Below are 18,522 nucleotides of genomic sequence, written 5' to 3' on the forward strand. Positions count from 1 at the left end.
ACCGCCACGCTCTCAAACGATATTTAGAAATTGAGAGAATAGAGCAAGTTTACATATTGAGATTTACAAATTCAAAATCCCAAGAGACACATAAAGCTGAGAAAACAAAGGAAATATTGTTAATGAAGAACTGAGTAAGAATCAAAGCATTGCATCTTGAGACTTGAAATCCATTGCCCAAAGAGGTAGGGAGACATCGAGGACCAACCCGATCCATCACAGTTTGGGACCTGATGAACGGACAATTTGCCACTGGATCATGAAGTCCAATGTCCCCAGAGGTATTGAGATACTTGATGCCTTATGTCCACAAAGACATTGTGAATCTTGATATAGTCAGAAATACTGTATGATGGCTATTGAGGTACAAAGCACCTAAACGAGGTTTACATAAAGAAGGTCTGTGATCTTCCAAAGAGAAGAGCAACTGACTACACATTCAACCATTTGCTAAATAAAAGCGTTCCTCTTTATTCCACTGTTTAAATTGCCATTTGTGAAACTCGTCACAATTAACAACAATAATTTCACAACGGGAATTGTCTCTTGGTGCTTGAAAAATAGAGGTTTTCTTGATTCATTTCATAGGAGCCACAAATGCACAGTAAGTAGTCTACCAAGGACTATACATTGCAATCCTGTGAGGGTAATGTGCTCCTTAGTATTGGCTCCACCTCGGCTAATGGTCCTAAAATGTACACAGAATATGTGTTGCACAGCAGGGTGCTCCGCATATTATTTTAATCGTATAACCAGCACACCTAGTGTCTGATTAGTTTATGCTTAAAATATATGGGACGTTCTACTGCAGATCCTCAAATGCAATTTTCAATCAACTATTTCCTAAAATAGGTAAGTTTTACGCCCCGTTGCAATTTTATTTAATATGATCTACCTGTGCACCTGCAGCAGTAATGCATTGGCTATGCGGGCTGTGCTGATCTGTACGCATTCACGGCATGCTTGCCATTAATAATTGAATATTTAGATGTCTTTCTGCATGCTTGCCATTAATAATTGAATATTTAGATGTCTTTCTGCATGCTTGCCATTAATAATGGAATATTCATATGTCTTGTAATACTGACATGCTCATTGTGATGCGGGCAGGGTGGGGAGTGGACCATAATGTCTCCACCAATAAATTACAATCAGTGCAATACTCGATGATTTGGAGCATGTAATTGGGGGGGGCGGAACATCAGCTGCATCGTACACCAAGTCCGCATGCACCGCCACCAGCACTGAATCATTATGCAGTTGGAGATGCAGGGATCTCTTTGGACTCCAGCAGTTTTTTTTATTTCCTGCAAAAACCAGATGGAATCTATGGTGTTTCATGTCTATGCCGCCCGCCATGCACAGCAGGTGGCATTAACACATATTTCTGGTCCTGCCCTACAGACCCTCACGAAAAAATCAAAATAGCCGAGTGTAGTCCGCAGACATGGATGTGTACACAGTCGTGGATCTCTCCATGCCATTTCCCATTTGTGTGAAAAGAGCCCGATATTGATTTTAATGTTCTGATTTCAAGAGGTCTACATGCGATTGTGGGGTACCACATTCTATTCTATTCTGTTCAGATTTATAAAGTGCAGCGTATGCCACAAATGGCTTTTGGGAGCTGGTCTAATGGATGCTTAAGGAAACGAGAGTATATCGAATTATGAAAGGTTGGACCCAAAGGGAGGGTAAGCGGGAGACTGTTTCAGCCTTTGCAAAACCGCTAGTTCAGTGTCCTCATTAGTAAGTTTGAGGGAATTACACAAGATCGAGGAAAAGGCAGTGAGCAAACATTTCTGGAAAGTGGAGTCAGTGGTCCCAGGTTTATTATCCCCCCGGAGAAGCTGTGTAACATCTGCATGATTATTAAACATTAGTCGGGTAACCATTGAACAATTTTCCTTTCAGCAAAATGGTCAACCTCTCTGTGGCAGATACCATTGATGAGAGAGCCATCAACAAAAAGAAGCTGACGCCATTCACCATACAGGTAGGAGGGACACGTGGACTTTAAAACTGTTTGATTTGCATGTTTGCACAAGTAATTCAGAGTTATGTATGGATCACTTATATAGTCTCGTGTTCACGTTTCTTGTCTCTACTGTCTTGCAACACAGATAAAGGATTTGTCCTGATATGATATGATATGATAGTTTATTTATATAGCGCCTATACACAACGTGTTTCAAAGCGCTTCAAGGAGGGAGGGGAGCAAAGGAAAATACAGTTACATTCAGCAAGGTCCTTGAAGCAGTACAGAATGTAAAAATAACTATCATAATAGGCCTGTCGACATTTCTGATAGTGCAAGTGCATAGAACAAGTAAGGCAAGAGGTAATGGATAGGAGGAGAACAAAGCAAGCAGTAACATTACTATGTCTGACGACAATTTACGCAGTGCAGGTGGTAACAAGAGGAGGGGTGGGAGGGGGGGCAAGGGTATGGAGGGGAAAGGAGAACAAGGCACGATACTGAGCAAAAATGTCGGTGACAAATTTGAAAGTAGGGGAGGGGGGAGGAAGAGAACAGGGGGGAGGAGGGGGGACAGACAAGCTGCTATCGAGAGTCACGGAACAAAAGATAGGAGTAAGTGCTAGGAGGGGGAAGTCTGAGAGGAGGGAGGAGGAGTGGGGAGTAGGAAAGGTAGTAGAAGAGGATGGAAGTGAGGAGGTGGGAAGGGAATGAGGCAGGAAGGGGGGTGGAACGCAGAGCAAAGAGGGTGGAGCAGGCACTCAGGGGGGGAGGGGGGGGCACACAGGCACTCACAGAGGGCCAGGGGGAACACGGGCACTCACGGAGGGGCAGGGGGGCACACAGGCACTCAAGGAGGTCCTTCATTTTTACAACTAACATAAACAGTGTGAGAATAGCTTCAATGCATTTTTTTGGAGAATTTAAGTTGGGATGATGGTGAATCATTATGTTCATGCGATTTTATATCTTCTGTACACTCCCAAGCAGAACATTCTGGAGATGTATGGTATTAAAGAGGTGGATTACACACATTCGTTGTCAAACTATATGATCAATAGCATTTTATGTCATGTGTGCTCTAATCAGGAACTGTATTAGACTAAGCAATTTGTGTTTTAACTTTTTCTTTACAAATCATGTACATTTGTCATTTGAAACAATTGCAAATATTGAAGTGGACCCATTGATGAATTGTAAAATTATTGTAAACTAATGTATTTCTATTATTATATTGAAAAGTTGTTATAAACAGCTAAATCAATAAAAAAATAGCTCTTTGTTTAAAACATTGATGATGACTTTATGTTTGCCATTAACTGTAGTCGGTTATATCAGGCATGTTTTTCTCACCAACACACCCTAGTTCGGCAACGTTCGGCTGTGGGTGGTCATAGTTTGTCTAGGATATTTGCGATGATCTTTGTTCCTAGCTGGACAACTGCTTCGACATCCACCATATGGCTAGGACGGCTCAATGGTTTGGTTTGCATGTTCATGTATGTACAACTCCTAATTGGTTCACAACATGAGTTCAATTCACCAACGTATCTTCATAACAGAGATTTGGTTGGTTCCTGTGTTAGACCAGACAAGACACGGCCCGACTGCCAGCACTAGACGGATTCCTTATTTACTATCAGTTTGGAAGAGGTGGAAAATAGACACGTGTGTGCTATAGAGCATCAGATAATACATAATCTGCACTGAAAATCATGTGTCCAAAATGTGATGATTTTAATATATGATCGTAAAATGATCCCTCGATGAACTAAGTGACTATTCTTAACCTTTAATTTATTTAGATATGCAGACACACTGGTGACCTGTACCTGTCTTTCTGGTGGGATCCCTCAAACTGTTTCATTCATTCGGTGCCTTACATTTGGGGGTGGAGATCCTTCGTATCCTTCCTACCCCAGATCCTTAAAACAAATTTGCAAGCGACAGACATTTCTGGATGGCATAAGGTCCAAGGACATCCCTTTCTTCATTAAGTAATGCTTAAGTAGAGGCAGTAACTTCAACTCTTTGATATCCCATAGTGAGGATGTTGCAGTCTGTGCACAGACTGGAGTCAGGCTTTTCTCCCCCCATCAGTGCACAATCTGTATCAAACCTAGGCCACAGACAGTGATAGAATCAAAGAGATTTCGGATAGCCTTGCAGGGCTATTGGCCTTCTGTCACCTACACCTGCACAGTTGACAACACATGAATGCTAGTATTGTCCGTAAGTCAGAGAGCAGTGCGCCCTTACTTTTTAAGTATCCAGTTTCCCATGGTGCCCGGCATCATATTGCCTCAGAAGCAGCAGCTTCATAGAAAGGAAGTTGCACTGGCAAACAATGATAGCTCTATCAAGGCAGCCCTTCTTTCATGTCACAGTGTTTATGTTAATGTAAGCCTTGAGGCAAGTAAGTGCTATGTTGCTGCATGGATTGACGTGCCTAATAATATGTGTGCAGGCTTCTCCAGGATGATATGTAGCCTGGCGTGTAGGCACAATGCCTTGGTGGCTTGTGTTCTTTCTGAGAAGCAATGCCACTCCAATCAATCAAATCAGAGCAGCCAGGTCCAAAAGGCAACAGTCTTTCAGAAGACTCTGTAGTCCCCACACCACGACCTTCAAATCACCATGGGTTCAGCTTGACCGTCAGTGACTCAAACCGTTGATTTGCTACTGCTGTTTCTTTAACTGATGGTCTCTTTCCTTTCTCCTGGGGTGCTTTTGAGTCTCTTGATAATATACTGGACCGACTCCTTCCTGTGAATTTGGCAGTGAACCACAATCATCTGGCCAACGATTATCCTTTCCCCACTCTTCCATTTCCAGGGAAGACACTGGAGAGTGTCCTAAGCATTCAATAGTGGTTCGGTCCTGAGGAGGATGGCTTCTTTAATGCTATCCAATACGTTTTGAGAAGTATGATCACCCCCTCCCCATGGACGTCATTTTGGGGTCTCCAGGTGAGGTCTACCTAGGGCATGTATAGATACTAATAAAAAGTATCTTAACAAGTATTAGAAATACTGTGAAAGGTGCACTTTAGGTACTTTTTCCACTAAGGCATCTAGATTTGAGTCATCCCTTAATGAAGGTCTCAGATATTGTATTTGTGTGACCTGTTTTAACAAAAAATCAAGGTATAAATAATCTGATGTCATTTATATGTATATATGAACACTTGATGTAATCAGAGTATCTAAGAGAGAGATACAGATTTACCGCGTATTTTGCACATTGTCAGTTGTTTGGTGATTAACACTTAGCACTTTTTTGAGCACTAGTCACTTTGTTAGTTTTTAGATGTTAGCTTTTATGTATTTGTTTTTAAACATTACATCTTTTATTTAAAACTATTTGTTTTAACAGAATTACCAATTAAGTCAGGTTGTATTTTCTGTGAACTTCTACTTGCCATTGTTTGAACTGCTTTTGCAATTATGATAACCCAAGCACTATCCAGTGAATTGTATGTCCAAACCGATAATATTTGTGGGAGCCTTGTTGTTTTTGTTCTTATTCAAGATATGTTAGGTTTGCTTCCTCAGAACCTCTAGTTTCACCTGATTTCCCTCAAGTTATTTCGAGGTCTACCTTGCTACACCTAAAAAATATATTTAAAAAAACGTTTTTTTGTAGTTTTTTTTCAGTTGAGGCTCGTGGGCTGTGGCCAGCAGCATGTGGCTCTTTGTTTCTAGCGTGGTTGGTTTTCTGTTTGCTATAGCATAAGATAGCTCAGTGGGTTGAGCGCTCGCTGCTGTAATGTGTGTGTGATCTGCAGGTTACAGGTTCGACTCCCCACAAGGTCAACTCAGCCTTTCATCCTGTGAGGTTGATAAATGAGTACTAACACAGGTTGGGTGATATTTCATATATATTTGTTTTATATGAAGCGCTTAAGCGTAAGTGCTGTATAATAACACATTGTTATCGTTTGGGGTTTTACATCTGCTTGCATTCACAGTAATTTGGTAATATGGGCCTATATGCACTGATATAAACAATACATATGGTGATCCATTCTTGCATGAAATGTGTATCACTTTACAGTGATATCATAACCATATTTTGTGCAGTGTACTTAGAAACAATGCTATGTGAAGCCACTTCCTGTTTTGTCACGGGGTGAAAGGTTGTCTTCCATATTTTCCCATGATGTCACTTCTGGGTGGGGTCACATGACATCACTTCCTGTGATGTCATCAGAGTTCAAGGGTTGTGTGATGTCACTTCTGCTACCCATGGCATTTTGGTGAAATGACGTCCCTGCGCCTCCCCATCCCCCCAGTTACGGGATGATGCAGCCTATCATTTACATCATGCAAGACCTGTTAGACAGAATGGGACGGCCAATTCAAGTACAATGGTCCCAAAATAAAACAATGTCCAATCAAGGTTCTACAAAAATAGAGATTTTCAATTAAACAATAAATTGCAATCCACTAACAAAAAAACACTAGAAAAACCCACCACCATAAAAGAACACAGATAATGCAGACTTTTGTGCAAGGTTTCTTTGGGTTGCTTAGCATGGCTGTTTAGGCAATCAGTTTGGGCCACAATGTCAATGTTCAATGTTTTTAAAGGAAAAGGTAGGGAAGGAGGCTTAAAAGTCACTATGGTCCCAGAAATGGACCAAGAGAACAGGGTCTCTTCACAGCACCTTATGCTTCTCTTGGGGGTTGGGGGGGCTTAACAACATCAAGCCAGGCTCTTTGAGGCAGTGATTTAGCATCAGGTTGCTGAGCTTTCCAGCTGCATCCATCATAAGGTGCGGACCAAGCTGGAACGGCACGTGGCATGGAGAAACGTGGACAATTAACACAAAAAAGACTCTGGGCAAAATGTATATAGCCCCGAGATTCATCCCCATAGCACGGCTTACGACAGTTTCCAAACTAAAGAACCTGTGGCTTCCATGTTATCCCTCCCTTGGGATGATGCCCACCACTCATCAAATTACCTTAACAAACCAAACAGTTCTGCCTTCATTTATAATACTTTATTAAATTTAACATTTCGTGAACATATTCATATGATGATTAAAACTCGGTGCCTAGCACCTATCTAATAGAAACACACAATTTATTTCATTTTCTATTTTCCAAAATTAAAATGCAATTAAATCAATACTCCTAAATTTTCACCTTTAAAAATTCAAGAATAAAAACCTATACTGCAACCTTCTGTGCTCAAAAAATGGTGCCTCCATAATATATAAGAGACCCAGTGTAGTGATAAACACTCCCAATTTAAACAAAGAACAGTCCCTACCTATACGCTACTTTCTTACTACACCTTATGCCCTTATTGAATGAATCCTCATGCTTACAAACATGTGGTTCTAAACATCTAAATACCTTTTTGTTAAATGTTGGCTATTTATACAACATCTTTGAAAACCCAACATGTTTCGTTCTTTATCTGTAGTTGGAAATATAAAAGAACTTCTTCAGGGGCAAGAAAAAGGCAATTTATCTAACAAACACAGGTCGTAACACATTTAGTACCCAAATTAAATTCTTGCTTCTTCGTGATGTACCACATATACCCTAGGGAGGAACAACGTAGAAAAACAGCCGTCAATTAAGCTGTACTTTACACAAAGCCAATATTAAAGTAGGGACACAAAGTAACCTACTAAAGGCTTACCGCATTGGCATTCAACATTAATGCTTTTAAATGGGTAGGCAGACTTGTCTTCTTTGTAGACAAAAAACCGATCTGAAAATAAAAACACACCAGTTGGCGAGGAATACCCCTACGAGTTGTATTTAGGCTTAGCAACCCAAAGATTCTCCTTTAGCTTTCCTGACTTGTTTAATCAAAGAAACGTGGGACAGGTAAGCAGTATTTGGGCCAGTGTAGCTCACAAGTGTCTCAGTGTGGAAATCAGGGTGCAGAGCTGTTCCTTGACTTCTAGGTTTCTGGGAGGTCCATTCTGGGGTCATAGGACAAGATGAGTCCTTCTGTCCTGCACTCCTACTCCAGGGAGCTTGATTGGCACCTTCACAGGATCCTTCAGCTACAGTGAGCAGGAGCCTGATTCAAGTGCAGCCAGCAAAGAGGTCTTGGTCCAGCAGCAGTCACCCCCAGTGTTCCATGGGAATGGTTAGGGGACAGAGCGCTCATCTGCCTTGAATGCCTTCTGTCTCCTTTGCAGATGGCTTTAGAATAATCGGTACTCCCATCAAAGGCCCAAAGTGTCTTCTTCTGCTCAGGATGGTTCAAAGATAAATCAAAGAATGAGATGGTGCTCTTCTACTTTTAATGTCACAGTGGATTGGTCAAAAGCAATCCTTCTGTCAGAGGTCGAATTCCAGTTGTTGTAACAAGTCCGCTTTGCTTCATGACATCACAACCAGAGTACCTTGCCATGAAGGAATGTGCGCGGACAGGAGAACAGAAAAGAGCCCTAACATAATGTAGATAGTGGGATCCGTCTCCATATCTACCATGACTCTCTGGATACTGTAACTCTGCCACTTACCATGCCTGCTGGTTTCAAAGAGACTCCAGTGCTCAGCACCCAGGTGTGAGGCGGGCTTTGTCATGTCAGTCTTGCCTCTGAAGCACTGGTTTCCATGAGACCTCCTACCTGAGGTTTCCATGCCATGGGGGAAGGTGTTCCCCTTCCTGACAGAGGATCAAAGGGGCCGTATCCTGGCTATTGTTTCAAATAGAAGTTGTGGAGACTTCCGCCCTGTCATAGCTGGCCTTGCTCTATGAGCTGACACCTGTTTGATATCAAATTGCTGTGCTGAATAATTGTGTGCCCTTATCAATCACTGTGCCAACATGCCACAACAAGGCATGGCGTATATTTAAAGATGTATGTGCCACCAGACTTAGGCATACATTTATCAGATTTGGACTAGAGGTGCAGAGAGTTAAAATGCCACGTCTACCTGAAGGGACTTTGTGTTCCAGGACCTGTCAGAGATGCACATCTGACCTTTGAACCTGTACTGTGCCACTGCAGTGCGGGTGTAGTAGATGTCAGGAGACGGGTTATAGCAGGGCACACATGCACACTAGAATGTTGGCATGGGACATTTGCAGACCACCATTTCAGAAACAGCTTTGCCTGCACCAGGACTTTTACACCCTAGCACAGGGGTTTACAACATGCGGCATCTAGTCCAATACATCTGGCGAGCCAAAGGTTGCCATGGTTTGTGTGTACTCCTTTGGTTTGCTTGGTCACTCACAATTATTACTGGGAAATATTTGCACCTTTGCTCCATACAAAAAAAATCACCAGCCACCACTCCCCAAGCTGTAAATGTCACAGGACCCTTTTAGAAATCCTAAATCCATCACTGGTCTCTAAACCCATTTCCTCCTCTCTTGAAATGATTAGGGGCTGTATGCACAGCAGCAATAAATATCTGGTAACACATAATTATAAAATACCTTAGGGTATCTAGCATAGTTTTAAAAACGATCTATTTATGAGACCCACTGGAAAAACAGCCATCCCAGAATGCAGTCACAAAATGAAGAAGAACTTCTGGGAATCTGGTTTGACCAACATCTCTGACTTTCCAAACCCCCTGCGACTCTTTCATCTCCTCATGTTGGCACTGTGGCTAGTTTCTGAAAACAATGTCCAACAAAATGACAAGTGACTATTTTCAGTTGTTTGTTCGCCTCTTACTCAGTTATTTCACTGTTGCTCAGTTAGCTTGCTAAATAAACTCCTCCCAAATACTGCTGCTCATGTCATCCCAGGGTTCCTTGAACACCAACACATAGTTGCCCTCTACTGTAGCTCACAGTTCTAAAACCTCTCTCTGTTGAGGACCTCGCCACCTTCCACAAAGGCTGCTTTTACTCGGCTCCTATATGTTACGTCATACCATGCAGCCGTGTCATTTGCATGGTCTCCAGTCTGTCTGGTGGGTCTGAAAGAGATGGGGGCGATTAGGTTTTTTGGGAAAAGGGAATATGCAAGATGTCATTGCTGTTGTGTTACTGCGTGAAAACCGGAAGTACCCTGAACTCTGCATGCAGGTGTGCTTTTAGGTGTTCTTGGTCCAGAGCATAGAGGCATTGGTGTCCATAGGGGTGCCTTGCATGCTCATCGCTGTGATATCTGAGTGGATTGAGTTGTAGCGTTATATTACTAGATGCTTGTTGGGAGGGTTATTCATTTACACTGTGTGCGTGGTTTGGCTTCTATGCAAATAGATTAAGCAGGTTAAGATGTTCCGAATGTTAGTGCGGGGAGGTTTGTGGAGGGCCCGGTGCGTAATATGGAGCATCAATCCAGTGTGGCCATGGCAACATATTGAGTACGGTATCCCCTGGGAAACGTCTCTGTAGTGGTGCCCTTCGGGTAAGGTCCTTGCATGGAGATTCCTGTGGCACCCTAGCATAGGCTGGTCTCTCTGAAAGTGATCAATGTGCAGTGAGTCATCCTGGATGAGAGTTGTGAAACTCAGGGAATACTGGTAGACATAGCGGATGGGATATGCAATATTGGATATCAAGTAGACAGTGAGTAAGAATGGTTCCTGGCGAGAGTTCAGAGTAGGGCAGAGTCCCGGTGGGTCCCTAGGAACAGCTCATCATGCTGCAAGGTTATGGTTCGATATCTAGGAGCCAGTCACAGGATTTACACAGAGACCTGGAGAGCCAAATCATGGTAGGCCATTCATTGTATTGGGCACCAGGGGGCAAAACCCCAGAGGAGCAAAATTAGCATTGATCACCCAAGAGCCAAACCGCAGTGGGACAGATTTACAGAAGGATACACAAGAGCAAATTTACAATGGAACATGTGGGAGCAAATCCCATCAGACAGAATACCTGTGCTACATTTGGGCTGCAGTATAATATATACGGTAGAGCATTGAATGCTGAGCAGACTAGAGGGCTGCAAACAATGAAGGCACCTATAGCAAGGCACACAATGGCTTAGCAAGCATTACAAGTAATAGCAAAACATGAAAAGGCCTAACAAGTCAAAACATCCTCACTTGCTCCGCCACGTCTCCTACTAGCCTCTCCAGACTGCTTTTTGCTTTATCAATTTGCTACTGTCAAGCCCTCTCTCTCTCTCTCTCTCTCTCTCTCTCTCTCTCTCTCTCTCTCTCTCTCTCTCTCTCTCTCTCTCTATCTTTCTCTATCTTTCTCTCTCTCTCTCTCTCTCTCTCTCTCTCTCAAGCTCTGTCACTCTACCTCTCTTCTCTCTGCCTGTCTCTTGGTGTCACAAACGGATGCATTGCCCACTAGTGCAACAAGCGTTTTGGATGAAGCAGATGGGGAGGCGTGGGGGCAGTCTGGAGGGTGTACCGTTGTTTCATCGTTAGTCATTATTACGACTGCCTTTTAAACGAGTACAACATTATAAAAAAGGTTATCAAAATTTTTGGGGGGGTGGGAAAGGGTAGATAAGGGGCTGGGGGGCTCGGGAATAGTTAAAATAGGTGGGGAAGGGAGAGGTTTCCCCAAAACAAAAAAATACATTTCAACGACCTTTTTTGTAATTTTGTACTCATTTAAAAGGCAGTCGTAATAATGACTGACGATGAAAGAACATAGAACCATCTGGAGTGCTGAGGGTTATGGGAGGCATGGACATTTGGTTCAGTGAAAGGGCTGCCTGGGATATGAACACCCCAGGCGCTCACTTCACCTTCCTTAGTATGTCGGTTGGCAGTTTCAAACCTCAGGTGCTGTGCTCAGTGGGCCTGGTGAGGCTTTTGCCCTTCAGTGCGATGTCTATAGACAACGGGTGGCATTGTCTCAATGTAATGCTTTAGAGGGAGATGAACAGACATCAGAAAACGATTGGAGCAAGACCTGGTGTGAAGAGAGACACATTGAGGAAGAAGAAGAAACTCAGCAATGGGACACAAGAAAAAGGAGGAAAGTGCTGAGAAATGGGCGGTGAAAAAAAACAAGTGGAGTGTGCAGACTTTGGCAGACCCAGAGTCTTTCTACTGCCTCCATTGTTTCCTGAGTACCTGAGGCTATTTACAAATACTCTCCCCTGCCGCGGAGCGGCCGCGGAGCAGCCGCAGAGTGTGCAGCTGAGTGTGCAAACTTTGGCAGACCGTGGCAGGCCATGGGGGGCCATGCTAACCATGAGTTACTGCCCGAACTGAACTGTACCATCTATCCGAACACAGCGCTGCAGTACAGTGTGCACACGCCGTTCCCCTCATGGAGAGCTCTTCACAGCCAGAGCTGGAGCGGATCGCGGCAAATGGGGTTGGAGCCAGTGCAGGTACGGCGTCAACCCATTGTTCTCTACTCCCATCCCCCTCTGTTTCCAAAACGTCCTTGCCTCTTCCCCCCGTCCCAATCCCTGTCTTTCCATCCCCTCCTTCCCGATATTTCCTCCCCCCTTCCCCATTCCCCTGCCTTACCTGTCAGCGACTCCTTCATACGGAATGAGGCAGAGCCCCCTAGATGAGTCCTCTGCCTGCCGAAGGCCCCGACCATGTCAACAACCAACTTGAAGAAGCGGGGAGAAAAGCCTGTCGCCCACGGCCGGGCGCAGAAACCAACAGTCTCCCCGTAAATTCCTATTCACTCTCCGGATCACCCTCGTTTGCTGGACGATTCGCGGGGGTGCAAAGAGGTTTCTGCCGCTGACTCGGTCCGTCCCGCACCTTATCGGACACCTGCCGGCCAGGCCAAACAACCCCTGGGCCTGACCGCACCATCACTGGTCCCAGGCCCGGCTGAGCCTCAGCCTCCGATTCGGACGCCCACGGAGGTGCTTCTTCCAGCCCCATTGAATGTACCAGAGGGGCTTATTGTGTCTCTTGCTACTAACAACACTGCCGACACACAATTCTCTCAGCCCAACACTGCCACTTTTGATCGAACGGTATCCAACTTTCTAGGATCCTCACCCCAAATTGCCAACCATGTGGATGGATCTGACCCCGTTTTCGACCAAACACCGAAATTTCCCACTGTTAAAACCAAAGTGGTGTGCGCTATCGATGTGCACTTGAATCCAGCGCGGGACGACCTCAAGAGTCCAAATGAGGTTTGTGATCCTCCAGTTTTTGACCAAATCGTCCATGAAATTAATGAAACCACAACGGTTCTGAGGAAGCTGAAGTCGCCAGTGACTAGGATAAGCCATTCTGAACTAGACTCATGTGAAACCCATTGGGGGAAAGGAGATCCGATACTAGCATGCAATCCAGAGGGGCTGGCTTCTGGCAAAACAAACACTCAAACGACATTCGGAGAGTCTGGAGATGATGACCCCCAGGACTCTAATCAGAACCCTAAAAGATTAAAAAAGGAGTCCTAAATGGTGGTCAGAGTAATTTGACAACAACGCTGTATATGAAAACTTACCGCTATAAAATCAGTAAGACCACAAGAAGACCGACGGCAATACCAAAGGCCTTAACAAAAAAAACAAAAAAATTGGCCCAAAGAAAGGTCCAATTAACTCTCTTACAGTGGACTCCATGAATGACTTCTTTAAGAGGAAAAATGAGGCTCTACTGAACCCTCAACACGATCTCTCAGACAGCGAAATCCTGGCAAGCTTTTCGCAACATGAGACATTTAGTGTATTACAACAAGATCCAGTAGCTGGCCCTTACATTGCTCCCTGGGCATCAGAACCCGGTACCTCCACGAAGACAGCGGAAGGTACGCCACTTCTTAGATGGCATTGCACTAAGAAACACCCAACAATATCAGGAACAGATTATCAGCGGACCGATACGACTCCAGGCTCATCCGCCTCCATCGCAAATCCTAAAGTGGAAACTGATGACGGTGTTCTCACGAGGCGAGCACAACTACTCGCCCAAGTTCTCACTCAAAATCTCTAAAACAACACACAGAAGGCACTGGCTCACAGAATGAGAGAGCGCAGGGCTCAAAGGGGCCAGGATTGCAAGAAACATCAATTACCCACTGCAGTCATGGAAACCCATAACGTCATCTGGATCCAACTGGAAGAATTCTGTACTCGCCAAAGAAAGAGGGTCTAACAATACCGCAGAAGCCGCACACTCCGATACCAATGCGAAGATTGAGCGAAATCCAACCTCCGCCCTCTCAAGATTCCTCACAAAAAAAAATCGATTTGTTGAATATCATGTCCACAGTAACGGTTGCGCTGGCACCTTTCAGCAAGCTCTATGAGAGCATCAATGACTCTTTGCACGATCAGATGTCGGTTATAGCCCTGATGCAGTCTAAGCTTAACTACCTGGAAGGTTACATTGTAGGGAGTGAGGGTACTCTGGCAGCCAGGATAGATCAATCACTCAGGCGGGCCCACACTATATCTTCTGAGCAACAAATAGCTCCCAACGAAGCAGGCAGAGAGGACTGCCATAGATTGGCAAAGTACACTCAAAAAACTCGGAGCAATTGCCATCTGTGAACTTAGAATCTTCTCGAGTGGAAGATCCACAAACCAGGAGTGTCACGGGCCCAGACACAGGGAAATTGATTGATCCTTTAGAAGCAATAATTGCCATAATAGAGGAAGAAGATGAGAAAAAACAGGAAGATAGGCCGAGTGATGCAACTACGGGAACTCAAGAAAAAACTTCATACCCTTTTTCTTAAACAAAGCCCACAGCATGTAAGAGGGTTAAGAGCAAAGGATCAGACCAAAACCCCAGGATTTTTTCCTACGGCATATTCAATCAGCAAAAGCCGCTTGTACACTTCAGTTATAAGCCAAATCAAAAAAACACAGTTTTGACGCCCAGTCCCCAAAACCCAAAAAATGGACTAAACCTGTGATCCAATTGGCAGCAGGTCCAACGAAGCGTCAGGCTGCTGACATTCCTCGGGAGGTAAGCCATAAAAACGTGCACAAGAGCCTGGGAAAGGAAAGAGTGACCAGCGCTGTCCTGATTGTGGATGACCAGTCGGAATGGAGTTTGCTTACAATCGATGAGACTGGCTCTGAAATCAGCATGAGAAGAACCGCGAAGAGAAAAGCGGATGAGATGGCTTCAGCAACTCCTAATCTGGAACCGCCAAGTAAAGTACAAATACATGACCCACCTCTACTAATAGCTAGATCTCCAGAAAGAAGGGTTAAAGCTTGTGTAAGCGGTCCAGAAAAATCAAGGAGGATGACAGTAAATCAAAACCAAACAGACTCAACGGCTAAGCCACGGAATAACATCAGGAGAAGACGATCCTCCCCGCGTGAGAATGTCCGCCCTCAGAGACGCGAGCCGAACCGCAACCAAACAAGTTGTAAGACAACTGAAGACCTCGGGAACGAAAACAGATCCAGACACTCTCCACAGAACTCGCGGCCTGCTAACAATCGAAAAAATCTGAGCAGGCATGAGTGTTACACCTCATCGCAAGTGGTCTATATGGGCTCGTACCCGTCTGTGTGGTGCCTTGATTACTCATCCCGCTAGGCGGGTGGTTTCCCTTTCTCCTCATCCGACTAGCAGCGGTCTAGTTGTTGCACGCTCCCATACCGTGCGAACAGACGATCACGTGTGGCATGGAGATCATGTGACCCTTTATACGGAAACCAAGCGACCGGCAATTTGCGTCGCTTCTGCCTTTGGCGCTCCGTGAGTTCGCTACTGAATCTCTCTCTCTCCCTACTCACTTGTTTTCTCTTCAAACTAACAATTCTGATTTACCTGTCTTTTTCGATCCTCTGTAGAGTGTTCTCCCCGGTTTCTCCATCCCCGTTCATCCCGCTCGCCTTCGGTTCCACGGATTACTCTCCTTTGATTCCCGTCTCTACCTCCCTTCCAGCTGAGTAAGTCTCCCGCTCTTTAGGGGCTCTCGTACCTCTACCGCAGTGTCTTATTCCCATTTATCCCGATCTAGATTCTCCCGAAGCCCACCTACTCCATTAAGCTCCGGATATCACTCCTAATCCATCTTCGGATGGTGAGAAGCTTTCCATTACCTCTTTATTTCTTTTCTTACCTGGCGCTCTCATCTAAACTTCCCTCTGCTTCTTCCCTTGTTCAAATCGACAGATCAGATTTCTGAGGTTACCATTGAGGGTTCCTGCCGGAGCTGTCCTATCCACTGCCGTCAACTGGACCACCGTGCTTGGAAGTCGTCCAGGGTTTTCTTCCCATTAGAGGGTTTCCCTGGGAATCCTGCTTCCTCACCCGGGTTACACTACCTCGGGCGGAGGTGTCAGGATTTGTTCAGGGTAATCTTCCTATCTGCTTTGAGTCTTCCGGTTGGAGTCTACAATCGCCAAGGTAAGCGGATGGCTTAGTACCTCTGTGTGCCAAATTTACCATTTACACTCATTGTGAAATTGACAGTCGTGACAATGAGAGTGAAAGGGACCCTTAAACGGAGTCAAAGCAAATTGAAAGTGACTGCATCCTAAGATTGAAATGTAGATGGTGGCGAGACCATGAATAGAACTAACATTCGTAAAGTTCTAACACAAATACCAAGCTTGAGACCCATCCAGGACAAGGATCTTTGGATGGTGGAACATAGCACGTCAGGAAGAAGCAACTACTCATATATTCATTTGAATTCCAAAGTCATTAAATTTCAATTAATGAAAGAAATAGAAAGTCTTCTGATACTTGGTTACAAGCTAATAGAAATCACTCGCTCAAAAGAACCGGTGGAACCTGCAAAAAAAACTGTTTTGGAATCAGCAAGCTTTAAAACAATGTTGTCAATCTCAGGTGGCTTACGAACACACTACACCACTAGGATGGATCATGTACGAACCTCTCATAAAGACCTGGCGACTGCTGACGTAGAATCCATACATCCTATCAACCAGATCTAGATGCACAGAAAAGCCTCACTCGCAAGGAAGAAACATCAGATCGATCAACAGTCCGGACCCAGAGATCCTCACCCCCACTCCGAAATGACTCGTTAGTCACAAGATCTAAAAGAACAGACATCAACAACCTAGAGCTCTGGTCTTGGCCTAAGACAGACTCAAAATTCCATCAAAAAAATAAGCACCATTGGCTAAGGATGGAATTCAGCAACTTTTAGACGTGGCAAAGACCTATGGAGGCAAATTAATTCCATGCAAGTGTATAAAACTCAGCTGCTGGAACATGCACGGCTTCAACCACTTAACCAAAATAACTGACGTCAACTTGGGCCATTTTGATATCCTCTGCCTACAAGAGACATGGTTGATCAACAAACCTCAGCTTGACGGCTATGAATTAATCTTCACAGCTACAAAGAAAGAGCCCTTAGGTCGACCGTCAGCCGGCCTCATAACCACAATTAGAGCAGGATCGGGCATCAACGTGTTCGAGGTCCTTACTTCACCCAACTGGATCCAGGCACTGATTCTAAATTGGAAACATACGATTAGTGATTCTCAACTACCCAAAGAGGAAAACATTTTCCTAATCAACGTGTACTGGAACCCTGATTTAATTTCGAACGAGGAATTTGGGACTGTGCTCCTGAACCTGCTAGACGAGGTTGACAGCAAACGTCAAAAACCTAGATAATCGTACAATCATCAACGGCGACTTCAATGCAGCGTGTGAAGGGATTGGCCTTCACGCCAAATTCCCTGACCAAAATCTTCCAGTGAGACAAAGAGGGAAATTGCTCGAAGAGTTGATGGCAGCACGGGATATGCACAACCTCAACTGGCTTTGATCACAAACCAATCTACAGACCCCATCGTAGCAGAGAGGAATCCAGCAAGGGACTATAGACCACTTATATGTATCAAAGAACCTGCTTTCTGAGATTCACACCTTTAGGATTGAGTCAACGACGTTTAGTGATCACAATCTTCCCATTACAGAATACTTGGCGTCTAGGCTCCAGGCCTTTTCGAACAACACACCTCTCAAAGTGTCTTCGGGGGGGAATCGGGTAAAAATCTCAGAAAAGGGACTCCTCCAAATAGACTCCCAGTATAAACGACTGGTGGATGATGGCTCAAACTCCGCCAAGAGCACTATGGGCGAACTGGACTATACACTCCTGCTGACAAGGTTCTTGATGACTGCCACAAATCCAACTAAATCTCAGACACGTCACCACCACACCTTCAATAGAGACTTTGTGGAAAAAAGACAATTACACAGACGTCTGAAGAGAATCTGTCAAAAATCTCCATCCCCTAAAAACATAATGAGATGGACAATGGCCATTCGTAATTACAAGAGCTGGCTTAAAAATGTATCAACATAAATTGTACCAGAGCGATGCTGAACAAATGCTTTCTGCCATTTGCGGAAACAAGTTGAAGGAGTTTTGGAACTTGATTAAGGGGGTATCAAATAAGATGAATGACAACATTCAGAACAACGTGGGAGAGGCCCGATGGATATCCCACTTTTCCGGCCTCTTTGCATTGATCGCGGATGACAACACCCAGAATACATCTGTCGCTAGGAAGAACAGGAGTGACAAAGTAATTTGGAACATCCTTGCAGATAAAGAATCATTCTTAAATGAAATTACCAAACTGAACAACTCAGGGGCCCCAGGTCCAGATGGTATCTGCAATATGGAACTTAAGAAGCACCCGGAGCTGTGGGCAAATATAATGAGCAAGATCTTCTCCAATTCCACCATCCTGG

At 44.5% G+C, this 18,522-nt stretch overlaps 1 protein-coding gene across 1 annotated transcript in view; it reads left to right on the forward strand.

Moving 5' to 3' along the window:
- Positions 1–18,522, forward strand: part of LCP1 (lymphocyte cytosolic protein 1) — a 343,090-nt gene that overhangs the window by 122,217 nt on the left and 202,351 nt on the right. The window contains exon 6 of the mRNA XM_069639280.1: positions 1,915–1,996. Coding sequence (XP_069495381.1) covers positions 1,915–1,996 — 82 coding nt within the window. The remainder of the gene's footprint in view (positions 1–1,914; positions 1,997–18,522) is intronic.

The sequence above is a fragment of the Ambystoma mexicanum genome, chromosome 7q (assembly GCF_040938575.1).
Source record: "Ambystoma mexicanum isolate Mex_15411 chromosome 7q, UKY_AmexF1_1, whole genome shotgun sequence".
Lineage (NCBI taxonomy): Eukaryota > Metazoa > Chordata > Amphibia > Caudata > Ambystomatidae > Ambystoma > Ambystoma mexicanum.